A 14,368-nucleotide genomic window follows, 5' to 3' on the forward strand; every position below is an offset into this window, starting at 1 on the left:
TTTTTAGTGAAAGAAAGAGACTTAAGGATCAGGAAGCACATAAAAAGAATCTAAAAAGGACCACACCAAGACACAACATAATTAAAATGCCAAGAGAGAATATTAAAAACAGCAAGAGAAAAAACCATTAGTTACCTACAAGGGAGCACTCATAAGATTGTCAGTTGATTTCTCAACAGAAACTATGGAGGCCAGAAGGGAGTGGCAAGAAATATTCAAAGTGATGAATAGCAAGAACCTACAACCAAGATTACTCTACCTAGCAAAGATATCATTCAGAATTGAAAAGCAGATAAAGAGCTTCACAGATAAGAAAAAGCTAAAGGAGTTCAACACCACCAAACCAGTATTATGTGAAATGCTGAAAGGTATTCTTTAAGAAGAAGAAGAAGAAGAAAAAGGTAAAGATAAAAATTATGAACAACAAATACATATCTATCAATAAGTGAATCTAAAAATCAAGTGAATAAAAATATGATGATCAGAATAAACTGGTGAATATAATAGAATCAGGTGGACAAAAATCGTACACCTATGGATGAGGACAGAGTGGGGGGGAACCAGGTGGAGGGAAGCTATGGGTGGAAAAAAAGAGGAAAAATTGTAATAATCTGAACAATAAAGATTTACTAAGAGAAAACAAATCTTATACTACTTAGGGGAAATTATAATGTTATTCCATTTCAATTCTATCAATGTAAACATTGGATATTCAGATTTAGTCAGATTGTGGGGGGAGAAAAAACAAACAAACAAGAAGACAGGCCACCATTTTGCTTCCAAAATTTTGCATATTTGCTCAAGTTTACACTCAATGCACTTATGCAAATGATAGCATCTTTATCTGTTATGTAAATAATAGAAACCTCAAAGATTAAATATGCTGGTTTTAAACAGAGTAGTATCTGCTTTTAAATCAGATAAAAACAAGTAACTTTTCCCCATTAGGCTATCAGCAGATTATGGGACAGGCCATGAGTGGAATGACATTCAAAATATTGTAAGGCAAAAAACTGCCAGCCAAGAATAATCTCAGTTAACTTTCAGATATAAAGAAGAAATCAAGGCTTTCCCTGATAAATCAAAGCAAATAATCTTAAGAGTAATCTGTAAAAAAAAAAAACCTCTTTATGTACCTCAAAATTACTACTAAAAATCTTTTTAAGAAGCCATTTTTAATGTAAGTGTGAAAATTTTAAGCATATATTTAAAACATCTTATGAGCAAGTCAAGGATTTTAACACCATTGTATTACAATGTTCACACCAAGAAGGAGCCATATTTAGAAAAGATTGACATTTAAGAAGTAATAAATGTTACCTTAACGCACGACTGAGTTTCTCATAGTTCATCGTAGGTTTATTTTTACGTTGTCCCCATTTTTGTGCAACCAGTTCAGGCTGATTCAGTTTAAACTCGCCTTCATCACCAACCCAAGAAATGCAGTCTCGAGCATCCTTGTCAGTAAGAAGTTCTAGCAAAAACTGCCACAGTTGAATCTGGCCATTGTTTCCTAAATTGACAGGGACAAGCAATGACCAAAGTGCTATGAATTAAAAAAGGGCAAAAGGCAACAAACAGGCTCTCTGGTTTTTTAGCTCAGCTATGCTAAAAGCACAGATTTTTCCCTAAAAAAACTGTCTAAGCACTACCAGAGAAATAGACCATATCAGGTTTTTATCCTTTGTAATAAAAGCCTAATATGCTAAGTGTCTGACCATTAGTTTGATCAGTCGCTATGCGACACACTGACCACCAGGGGACAGACAGTCCGACAGGTAGGTTAGCTTGCTGCTAGGGTCCAGGCAGATCCAGACTGGGCGAGACCAGACAGACATGCCCTGGAGCCTTCCTGCAGTTCCTCCCCCGCCCTAATTGTGCACCAGTGGGGTCTCTTGGGGGATGTTAGAGAGCCAGTTTCTGCCCAATCTCCACAAGTCAGGCCGAGGGACCCCGCAGGCGCATGCATCCATGCACCGGGCCTCTAGTAGTGAAATAAAACAAAACATACATAACTTGATAAACATTATAAATACCAGATGAAAATGCAAAAATACCTGTTCTGTTCCCAGGTGAACTTCTATCTTCTCCTGAAATCCTTGGAGCTCTTTGTACTTTAGCTGCCTTTGCACTGCTGTTTATACCTTTAATGGTAGTTGGTGTTGCAGACTGAACTGATGCTGGAATAATTTGGACAGCTGCAAATAAAGACAAGGGGAAAAACTGTTTCCACTTCTAATACAAGCAGGAAAAAAAAACTACTGAAAGACATAAAATGCAATTAAGTTTAATGAATGCCCCCCTAATTACCTCAACAAAAGCCTCATTCAAATAGCCTTAATCCATAAGTTTTAAACAAAATTACAAAAAAGTTCCGAGGATACGGTATGATGTTGGTTTGCATTACGGTTCATGAATCTCAACTTAGTAAGAGTTGGTCTTATTTGTGAAATAACTCAGTGATGCATAAACAGTCTTAAAGTATTTGTTCATTAAAAATGGTTTATCAACTGCTGGAGAAAATATGGGCAAATGAGGACTCACATTCCACTATTGATGCGAGTACAAACATATACCACCACTTTGAGGAAAACACTGGTAATATCTAATAAGGTTGCCTAGGTAGAAACCTTATAATATTACAACCAGAGAATCTCATGTATATTCTGACAAATGCTTATTCAGTGATGTTGACAAAGTTTAATATACAGCAGTGAAAATGAATGACATTGAGCAGTAAGTATCAACATGGGAAAGTCTCGTAACTTTTACCCCAAAGGTTTAAATGTGCAAAACAATGCTATCAAGTGTTTATGGTTACATAATTGGTAAAAATCTACAGAGAATGATCAACATCCACTTCAGGATAGTCATGTAAAACAGGATCTACAACTAGTAAAGTTTAGATTTTATATATAAAGATTTAGTTTTTAATAGCGTATGGTGTTATGGTATATAGATGGTGGTTATCATTTATTACTTCTTTGTATATCTAAAATACTCCATAAGTATTTAGTTTGTTCTTTTTTTACTATCTCGCAGTACTGAATAAAGGAAACATTTCTTATTGATAAATGGGCCTTATGTTACGGGCACGAATACTCACGTTGATCAATTGTAACTATCTCGTTCATCTGTTGCTCCTGGCTTGCCAATACATCTGAAGAACACACATAAAAATTTGTTTTCATTTAAAACCAGAATGTAAACCCCAACCCAGTAAAATTGAACTTAATAAATTTGATTCTTTTAAAAGAAACTTCACAATTAAAGGCAAAACCAAGCAATCAATTGAAACTTATTGGCATAACTTTAAAAAATATTTGATAGTCACTTTTAATTTCTAAGTGTAAATATCTATGTCTAAATCTATTTATCTATCTACATAAAACCATGTAAAACATGAAAATGTTCAATATCAGATCATAAATGAGAATATATACCATATTGAAATTATTTAGATATATACTCTTCAAAAAGGCTCCCTCTCAAGAGAAATCTTTATAACTTAATAATTTGTTCTAATATCCACTTTTAAATAATACTGCTTTAATTTGATAATGCTTTAAATATAGATACATTTTCAATAAAAATGTAAATGTCCTAAATGTCACAACTAAACTAGATAATTTAACATGTCTACAAATACAGCTCCCAACATAAGAGTACATCATAAAAGGCCCTAACATAATCCATTAGAGACCCATTCGTTAATCATCTATTTCTATTCCTTACTCAAATGCTATTCTTTACCTCTCCAATAAGAGGAATGCTTCCCAGTCTCTATTACTTTAGCCTATTCACTGCCCATTATTGCCCCGAAGCTTCTGTCTTAAAATTGAATTGTACCCACCAGCAATCATATGTGTACTGAGAGTGAGTTTTGAGACCTGGGCTCCCAACACAATTTTACTTAGGGCACCATGCCAGGACCCAGTCCCAGACACACAGGGCTGGAAAGGGCTGGGGAACTAAAAAGAAGTCTGAAATCCACCTGTCAGATGGAAATTTTGGAAGTTTTCTTTGGTTGTGCTGAGTTTGGGAGTTTAAACAACTACATGGAACTAACCTAGGAGAGATCTGGGTTCTGATCCAAGCACTCACTCACTGGATGTGTGACTTTGGTTAAGTTATTCAACTAACTTGAACATAAATTCGTGTTTAAATGAGATATCCTCAACCTACCACCTCATGAGGTTGTCCTGATGCTTAAAAACAAATGCCTTTCAGAAACACAGTGCCTGAAAACAGTTAACTTTTCAGCAAACTGAAGATGCTACCGTTTTATCCAGATTCCTAGTTTTGAGCATTTTCCCCAAGAACTGATGTCTTGGAGAAAAATCCATGCCTTATGTTTGCGATCCCCAAATTTTTTAAAAGTACCTTGAAAAGGTAAAAGATGCTACTGAAACTGAAACTGCTCTATTTGTGACTATAAATGAACAAAGGTGTCCTAGTCTAAAAAGGCAAGAGTCACCATCACAAAGCACAGGCGTAACCAACCAATAAGATTAGCCTCTGAGTCCTAATTCTCAGAAAGAGTTTTATCTTTTTCCTGGGATCTCTCAAAACAGAAGGCACAACATGGAAAGAGAGAGGTACTTATTTCTGAAAGCTTGTAATAAGACCATGTAGGTACTCTGTGGTTTGCAGTCTTAATACAGAGATAAAATAATACATATAAAACTCTTACCACAGCCTTATCCAGTGAATAAATGGTTAAGTATTATTGCTATTATCAATAAGCAGTTACATTAACAAAAGGAAAAAAATTAAACTTAAGTTACAATATAAATAGATAATAACTCCAGTCATACATTTTCTAAGAAGCTCCAGATGACTCCAGAGAATTTCTCCCCGAGGAACCCGCTGAAAGAAATCTTCTTGGTTGAGACTACATAAATCTCGTCCTGAAATGTTGAGTGTGCTGAGGTCTATATCACTCATGCTGAATTCCTTCATGACCCAAACTACCCAATGCAAGACTTGGTCTGTAGACCACTGTATAGGATCTAAAAAGAAAAAATATTACCATTAGCATTAGCCTAGTTCCATCTTAGATATTATATACATTTACAGTTAACTTATTAATACACACATACACACACACACACACACACACACACACACAGGTAAAATCCAGACAGCCTTTTTCTCCCAAGGAAAGAGTTTTGTTTTTTTTTTTGTTTTTTTTTTTTTTAATTTTTTTTTTTTTTAATAAGTTTTTATTTTTCATATTATTACAAATGTTCCTTCCCCCCCTCCCCCACCATTGCTCTCCTCCACCAGGTTCCCACCCGACCCTCTGCCCTTTCCCCTCTCCCCATTGTCCTCATCCATAGGTGCACAGTTTATGTTCAGTCTCTTCCCACGCCCCCCTCTCCCCTTTTCCCCAAGAATCGTCAGTTCACTCCCCTTCCATACCTCTGATTCTATTATATTCAACAGTTAATATTGTTCATCAGATTTTTTTAATTTCCTTGGTTTTTAGATTCACTTGTTGATAATTACGTATTTGTTGTTCATAATTTTTATCTTTGTTTACTTTCTCTTCTGAAAGAACCCCCTTCAGCAATTCATATAATTCTGGTTTGGTGGTGATGAACTCCTTTAGCTTTTTTTTATTAGTGAAGCTCTTTATCTGGCCTTCGATTCTGAGTGATAGCTTCGCTGGGTAGCTTATTTTTGGCTGTAGGTTCTTGCTATTCATCACCTTGAATATTTCTTGCCATTCCCTTCTGGCCTGCATGGTTTCTGTTGAGAAGTCAGCTGACAATCGTATAGGTGCTCCTTTATAAGTTACTACCTTCTTTGCTCTTGCTTCTTTTAATATTCTCTCTTTATCTTTTGCTCTTGGAATTTTAATAATGATGTGTCTCGGTGTGGTCCTCTTTGGATTCCTTTTGTTTGGAGTTCTGTGCACTTCCTGGACTTGTAAGTCAAATTCTTTCCCCAGGTGGGGGAAGTTTTCTGTCACTATTTCTTTCAGTATGTTTTCGATATCTTGCTCTCTCTCATCTTCTGGAACCCCCATAATTCTGATGTTGGTTCGCTTGAAGTTGTCCCAGAGGTTTCTTACATTATCTTCAATTTTCTGGATTCTCTTGCCTTCTAGCTTCTGTGGAGGAGTGTCTTCTGGCTCTTTATGTTCCAAATCTTTGACTTGATTCTTGCGATCTTCCCTTCTGTTTTTAGGACTCTGTAGAATATTTTTTATTTCAGACAATGTATTCTTTATTTCTTGTTGTTCCCTTATCATTTCTTGATGGTCTCTTTTCATATCCTCATAGGCCTTATCCATCTTTTCTAGGAAATTCTTGAAAAACCTTATAAGCGTAGATTTGAACTCTATATCCAGACGCTTTTTGTCCTCCATTTCTTTCGTTTGTGATCTATTTTGTTGTCGCATTTCGCAGTTACAGATGGGACGGGGTTTCAGGGTGGAGCCTGCAGCTTTGGCTTCCGTCAGCCCCGCCCTATGCGGGTCCTTCAGTGCTCGCTGCCGGCGCCTCTGAGAGAAAGGTGCCCTCGATTTTCGCCTGCTGCCAAACAGTCTATGCTCTCCCCCAATGAGCCCGGTATTGGGGTTCAGTTCAGTTGGAAGTGGAGTTGGAGGTGGCGTTCAGAGCAGTCTGGAGCCCCAGTCTCCTTCCCGTCAGGGCAATCCCGCGGCACAGCCGAGCGTCCCTTCTCTGGGGACAGTGTGTGCGCCTCCGGGACCACCTTTCTCCGCTACCCCGGGGTTCCGACTTACAGCCCAGCTCCCTATGGCTGAGCCTGAGTCCCCGGGGTCTGGCCCAGATCTGGGGTTCAGAGCAGTCAGGGGCCCAGCACAGTCGGAGTTTTCTCTCCTTCCCGCTAGGGAACGCCAGCCAGGCACTCGGCCTCCCTCCTCTCCGGCTCCGTCCTCTCCGCACGCCGCGTGTCTCCGTACCTTAGGCTTTTACAGCTCCTCCGCGCTTCCTTCTGGTTTTCTCCTTGCTTCTTGTTGTAGGATTTCCAGTCAGTCAACTTTCCTGTAGTTCTGGGTAATGTCCATTTTATATTTTAGTTGTATTTTATTAAAATTGTTGTGTGCGGCTGCGGCTAGTTGCCTACCCGAGCAGCCATCTTGGATTCTCCCTCTCAACAGTCGGAAAAAGAGTTTTATGCTACATTTTCTCCATAGCTATTTTTCAATTCCTTAATCTAAATTATTGATGGATTCCCCATGGTTCTACATCAGTTAGTCTGAAATTTTATCAGGAAAAACAAAATGCTAAATTGCTTTACAGTGGCCCAACTGGAATAATGCATGTGATTATGGAGTAACTTATCCAAGTTTAAAAAATTGTCCTGTAGCAGTGTATGATTTGGTGCACTGAAAAAAAAAAGGGGGGTGTGGGGGGGTTGTTTTCTAAAGAGCTAACTTATTATCCAAAATGTGAACAAAGTACTCATCTCTCCCTTCCACTTCTTGTAAAAAGCTGGCTGCTCTGCATTTACCCTTTCGGTGGCACTTACCATACAACATGCCAACTGCCTCTTACTTAGCTTTCTTCCCCTATAATTCATTAAGGTCTTTGTAAATACAAATACTGTGTCGTGTAAATCATTCTATCTTCAAAACTTACCACAGTGCCTTGTGCATACATTTGTTGAATTTAAAAAAGGTGACCCAACTAGTTTCATGTCCTCATCACTTTTTATTGATTAAATTCACAAATGAAAATATGGCAAACACATATAATATTTCATTGTTGTATCCCTGGGACCTAACAGCCTTCTACCCAGAGAGGTTTAATAAATACTAGCTGAATTAATGTGGTATAGGTATTGATGCATGGAGATGATCAATCCAAATGATAGTGGTTATATGCCATCAAGATGCATGCTATTCAATATGAAAATAAGTGATAAAAATAACATTTAGGTACTTATCAAGAGCCAATTTATAGAACATAATCAATGTAAGAATACAGGACTAATAACCACAGAATTGATTATTTTATTTAAATTTTTTTTATATTGATTTTTCACAAAGAAGTTAAGGAAGGAGGATTCTGAGAAGATGGCAGCAGTTTTAAATTCCTATGAATTAAAAAATCACTAAAAGCAACTGAAGAGCAAAACAAAAAATCCATTAATATTTACACTAAAACCCGGGGATAAGTTATCCCATGGACCCCAAAATACATTCAAGGTGAAGACAAAGCAGTAATAGCCACAAGCCCTGCATAGGATCAGAATCTATGCAGAACGCACAGGGAGAAGCAAAGAGACATTTCACATTATCCATTGTGAGAGCAGGAAAACCTGAACAGTCAGGAAATAGTCATTAAAAGCACAACATGCCAAGGTGAAAACGGAGCAACTCAAAGTAGTTTTGCCCAATCCAACAGCAGCTGAATACAAAGGTCTGTGGTAAGGTTTAAGGGGCCAGACCAGTGTAACACCTGTGACTTTTTCAAACTGAGCCAAAGTCATACAGGAACACATAGCTGAAGTAGAAAAGAAAACTGCAGAAGAAAAAGAAACCCTGAGAAAACTGACAGTGAAGGGTTTAGAAACTTTTGCAGATCTCAACAAGCTCCTTGAAAACTTTGAAAACATGGACCTAACACTGAACGGTTTCCATTAACAGAGAGGAATGTTCATTATCTGTTTACAAATAAACCTATGATAAAAAAAAATTTTAAAAGCACACCATGATAGATGTATTTCTAAAAAGAGTGACACCTCCTCAATAAACACCATAGGCAGGTCCTTCGGACGTAATCCAGAGGCATTGCCATTATGGGAGATGACAGCACCATAGAAGTTATTTATTGCCCCTGAAGACCTCCCGTAGAACGGATGAAATGTAGAGGCAGAAGACAGTGATAATGATGCTTCTGACTCTGCAGGCCTCGGGTAATGCGCTTGTCTTAGTTCTTAACAAAAAAAGTTTAAAAAGTTAGAATAAAAAATGTAAAAAGCTTATTTATAGAAGGATCTAAAGAAAATATTTTTGTATAGCTATAAAATGTGCTATTAAAAAAGAGGTGAAAAGTTTTTTAAAAAATTAAAAGTAATAAAGATACAGGAAGTTAAGGTTAATTTATTAGTGAAATAAGCATTTTTGGCAAATTATGTGTAAAGAGGTTACAAAGTCTACAATAGTGTATAGTAACTCCCTAGGCCTTCACAGTCACTCACTGCTTATTCACTGACTCCTAAGGAGCAACTTGCAGTCCTGCAAACTCCACTCATGTGTGTCCTTTCTATCTTCTGTATCACATTTTTGCTGTACCTTTTCTATGTTTAGATACACAAACACTTGCCATTATGCTACAATTGCCAACGGTGTTCAGTACAGTAACATCATATATTATGGGTTTACAGTCTAGGAGCAATAGAGTATACCAGACAGTCTAAGTGTGTGATCGATAGTCTATAGCACATATGTTTGTACATGTGCGCTCTATGTTTGCACAATGACAAAACTGCCTAATGGTGCATTTCTAAGAATGTACCCCCATTGTTAAGTGAAACGAGGTTGTATTTCTTTATATTCTTAGCACCCAGGACAGTATTTGTCCATCATGTGTTATAGTCCAAAAAGGGAGAAATACAGAAAAATCAATATTCTGCCTAAAAATTCTACTTTTAAAACAAATTATAACTTAGCCTAGTATCTTCTATGTCAAGCTTAATTCTTATCATTCTACCTAACATGTAATTATGTACTTTCTTACCATAGGGGATCCCAAGGCGTTCTTGCTCTTTCCTATAACCTTCTAGGGCGGCAGCCCATCTTGTCACTTGCTCCGAGGTTTCATCTGAAATGGTTGTAATGTGTTTTGTGCCATCAAGAGTTATAACCTGAGCTTCTTCAACAAGATGTGCTTCTGCTTCAGCATGATGAGCATCTGGATCAATGACTACTTCAACTGTTTCCGCAGGTTTAACAATTTCAAGGATGTTGAGCTTTGGTTCAATTCCTTTAACAGTGAATTAAAAAAACATCCAGATGAAAACATGAAACTCACTAACAAAATTTAGTTGAGTTTATATGTTCTCAAATGATAGAGCAAAACTCCATTTTAAATGTTTAGCAATATGTCTAGAGAATTTAAGAGAGTCCTATTAAATGATAAAAACAACAATTCAATAGAATTTTGGTATTTTTATATATATATGGCTAATATGCAAAGTGTCCCCTCGGGAGTTCAATTGCTCACTATGACCTGCGCTGGCCACAAGGGGGCAGCATGGAACATGGCAAGCAACCAGCGGCAGTGGTGGGGGACTAAAGAAGCAAGGGAAGGAGCCTGGGAGGCGGTGGGGGATATGTGTGTGTGTGTGTGTGGGGAAGGGGGGGACCACATGGTGGAGACACACCAGTGGCAAGAGAAGAAGGGGAGGAGGAGGCAGGGAATCTGATCAGCCCTGATTGCCAGCCAGGCCTAGGGACCCTACCCATGCACGCACCAGACCTCTAATCCTATCTAATAGAAGAGTAATATACAAATTGACCATAACTCCAACACAAGATGGCCGCCCCCATGTGGACACAAGATGGCCAGCAGGAGAGGGCAGTTGTGGGTGATTAGGCCAGGAGGGGAGGGCAGTTGGGAGGGAGGGGGGGAATCACAGGCCTGGAGGGGAGGGCAGCTGGGAGAGACCAGGGGAGCAAGGAAGGGCAGTTTGGAGTTACCAGGCCAGCAGGGGAGGGCATTTATAGGCAATCAGAGGAGAAGCTAGGCATCAATCAGGCTGGCAGGGGAATGTTTAGGGGGTGATCAGGCTGCCAGGCAGAAGTGGTTAGGGGCAATCAGCCAGGTGGGCAGGCGAGTGGTTGGGAACCAGCAGTCCTGGATTGTGAGAGGGATGTTCCAAATTGGAGAGGGTGCAGGGACAACCCCCATGCACAAATTTCGTGCACTAGGCCTCTAGTCCTATATAATAAGTGCTTAACATGCTAAGTGTCCAGTTGTCCGTTGAACCAATCAAAGTATAATATGCTGATGATATGCTAAGGCCGCTCAACCACTTGTTATGACATGCACTGATTACCAGGGGATAACTGACTAGTTGAAGAATCGCTATGACATGCACTAACCAGCAGGGGGAAGACATTCCGACAGGTAGGTTAGCTTGCCGCTGGGGTTGGCCAATCAGGACTAAGACAGGCCAGACATGCTCTGGAGCGCTCCGGCGTCCCTCCCCAGTCCAGACCGTGCACCAGGGGGCCCCTCAGCCTGGCCTGCGTCCTCCCACAATCCGGGGCCCTTTGGCTTCTGCCTAACCCCGCAGGCCATGCCGAAACCCCACCAGTGCACAAATTCTTGCTCCAGGCCTCTAATATTATGTAATAGTGTTGTGTCAATATTTCCTGATTTTGAGCATTGTGCTCTGGTCATGTGAAAGAATTCCTTATTTTTAGAAAACGCATTTATTTAGGCATAGAAGGGAAACATGTCTGCAACTTATTAGTAAATAGGTTAAAAAAAAAAAAAAAGTGGGGGTGAGGAAGAGAATAAAGCAACTTCCTTTGGAAATTTCTCCTTTTGTGCTCAGCTGCAGAGTCTAGATCTCCTTTGTAGCAAGGGTACCCAATGTGACTTAGGTTCTAGAATGAGCCTTCTATTGAGAAATGAGTTAAGAAGGGATAAGTAGGACCATGGCATCCATTTTTTGGCTCCTGTGGAGCACTGGAAAGGTAGCATCGTGGTTCTAGCTTATGGCAGGCAGGGCAACTGTCAGTCCCGCACTGAACTGTGGCTGAGTCATTCTGAGAAAGCCAACTAGAACCCATTCTACCAGCCCTCTCTCATCCTGTTATTTATTACCCTACCTTGCTGATTAATCCAGTAAAATGTGTGACACTATCTGCTTCACCTTGACAGATAGAATAATTAATTTAAAAGCCTTAATATTTGGCCATAATATCACATTAATTAATTTAGAAAACCATATAAAACACCCAAAACTTATAAAATTCAGTTCTCATATTAGAAAAACATGAGTGCAATTTTAAATAACTATACAAAAATTAACTTACCTTGATAAGAAATCACCTGTACACTAAGTTGTACAGTTCCATCTGTCTTTACTCCTTGGTCAAATAAACTTCGTTCTGGATCCAGCTAAATATGGGTAAAAGGAGTAAGATTATTTTCACAAATTATCTGATTTAATAAAAATGAATATATCAAAACTATACTTAACTACTGAAGTATACTAATTAAATTATAAGAACACATTTAATTTTGCAAGTTGTAAATATCATGTACTTCTTGCCAAAATTTAAAATATTTTAACCACTGTGGTAGTAATTAACATAAAGAACAGAATTTATTTTAAATTGCAGTTTTCTCTAGCTCTAGAGTCTAGTTTAGGATTTTAAGTAATGCCAAAAAGCAATTGTTTATTCCCTAAAACTATTTTTTTATTTTTTATTTTTTTTTTAAATATATTTTATTGATTTTGTACAGAGAGGAAGGGAGAGAGATAGAGAGTCAGAAACATCGATGAGAGAGTGTCATTGATCAGCTGCCTCTTGCACACCCCCTACTGGGGATATGCCCGCAACCAAGGTACATGCCCTTGACCGGAATCGAACCCGGGACCTCTCAGTCCCCAAGCCGATGCTCTATCCATTGAGCCAAAGCGGTCCCGGCCCTAAAACTATTTTAAGTAGAAAACAATGCAACTTATCTGTCATTAAAAAGCAAGGATATTTAATTAGTGGGGACAATTTAAATAAATTTATTTGTATAACTAGAGGCCCGGTGCACAAAATTCATGCATGGGGGCGGAGTTAGTCTCTCAGCCCGCCTGGATCCTCTCAGAATCCGGCACCCCTCGGGGGATGTCGCGCAGTCGGGCATCCCTCTTGCAATCCAGGATGCTGCCTACACCAGTGGCCATCCTTTCACACAGGTGAAAGGCATCTTGCAGTAGTATGAGCAGCTACATTTATTTTTGCCCTGATTATAAACACTAGTACATCACATGATCCTTCTGAAGCAGTAGTACCATTTTCCCCATCTTATGGGTGGAAAAATTGAAGTAGAGCGAAGTTAAGTAATTGGCTTTGTCATACAGTTGTAAGTGTCCGCATCAGGGCTGACCACGAAATGTGCAAGTCAGAATCCATGCATGTCATCGCTACATCATCCTGCTTTTTCGATGTTAGAGTAGCCTTGCCAGGTTTTAATTTTAAATCTCAGAGACTACTGCCAATACATAGGGTAGAGTCCCTAGGCCTGGCCAGCGATCAAGGCCATCTGTGGGCACCTGGCAGACGGGGCAATTGGGGGCCCTGCTGACACCTTGGCTGGTGGCCTGACTCCACCCAATGGGCAGCCCCGCCCCGACCACGCTGCCAGTCGCCTCCCTCTGGGGAGTGGGGAGACGGAGACACACACACGCACACGCACACGCACACGCACACGCACACACAGAAGCTCAATGCACGAGCTGCCCCAAACCTCCTGCGTTGAACGTCTGCCCCCTGGTGGTCAGTGCACGTCACAGTGACAGGTCATTCCTGCCAGTCATTCTGCAGTTCGGTCAATTTGCTTATCAGAGTTTAATTATACAGGATACTTGTTGTTATCAACCAACTATACACATTTAAGGTCAGGGTTAATGCTAAATCTCTGATCACAAAATAAATAAGGAACTTATGACTTTGCTACCTGATCTATTATAGATATAGATATCTTTACTCATAATTCTATATCCTTTAAGTATGAGTTCTTTTTACCCTCATAGCACCTTATAATGAATGCATTTTACACAATGACAAATTGATGACAAAAAGTAATTCGGATTTTCAGATATGCACTAAAATGCTGAAATATAAAAAAGATTACCTGAATATCTTGTAGACAAATTTCATGAGCATCCAAAGAACACTGTAGTCTTGGTTCTAGTAGTTTCTTTAAATTGCCTATTGGCTCATTGATGTCTATGGCCTGGCTTACACATTCAGCTGGGGTGTAGGTTTGTTCTACAATGCTAAATGTTAAAGAATATAATGGTTAAAAATTACATTTTGACCCTGAAAATTAAAGTAACAATATGTTCAAACCAAAACTGATTACCAAAACACATTTCTGGTCTTTGAAACTCATGTTTGCATAGACACCATTCATAGTGGTAAAGTTATCACCAAATAGTGCTGCCAACAGACCAAGTCCGAAGTGATATACTGCTTCTTCAATTAGGTTATATAAAGCAACACTGCAGCCCCCATCTTGGTGCGCATGCTCCCTCAGGCCATCTGCCACATCATGAGCAGCCCTACAGAGAAGCCCATGCGGTCAGGAAATGAATAGTCATATCACCAGTCTCATGAGTGATCCTGTAAACAGATATGCTAGCCCCAGTCAATTCT

At 39.2% G+C, this 14,368-nt stretch overlaps 1 protein-coding gene across 4 annotated transcripts in view; it reads right to left on the minus strand.

Moving 5' to 3' along the window:
• Positions 1 to 14,368, minus strand: part of GABPA (GA binding protein transcription factor subunit alpha) — a 30,965-nt gene that overhangs the window by 7,473 nt on the left and 9,124 nt on the right. For all 4 annotated transcript variants that reach the window (XM_084871402.1, XM_084871399.1, XM_084871400.1 and 1 more), the window contains exons 3-9: positions 13,845 to 13,989; positions 12,026 to 12,110; positions 9,717 to 9,962; positions 4,818 to 5,012; positions 3,107 to 3,160; positions 2,058 to 2,198; positions 1,321 to 1,513 (exon numbers count right to left, since the gene is read on the minus strand). In XM_084871402.1, coding sequence (XP_084727528.1) covers positions 1,321 to 1,513; positions 2,058 to 2,198; positions 3,107 to 3,160; positions 4,818 to 5,012; positions 9,717 to 9,962; positions 12,026 to 12,110; positions 13,845 to 13,989 — 1,059 coding nt within the window. The remainder of the gene's footprint in view (positions 1 to 1,320; positions 1,514 to 2,057; positions 2,199 to 3,106; positions 3,161 to 4,817; positions 5,013 to 9,716; positions 9,963 to 12,025; positions 12,111 to 13,844; positions 13,990 to 14,368) is intronic.

This window comes from Pipistrellus hanaki (assembly GCF_964339955.1).
Source record: "Pipistrellus hanaki genome assembly, chromosome: 2".
In the NCBI taxonomy this organism is placed as follows: domain Eukaryota; kingdom Metazoa; phylum Chordata; class Mammalia; order Chiroptera; family Vespertilionidae; genus Pipistrellus; species Pipistrellus hanaki.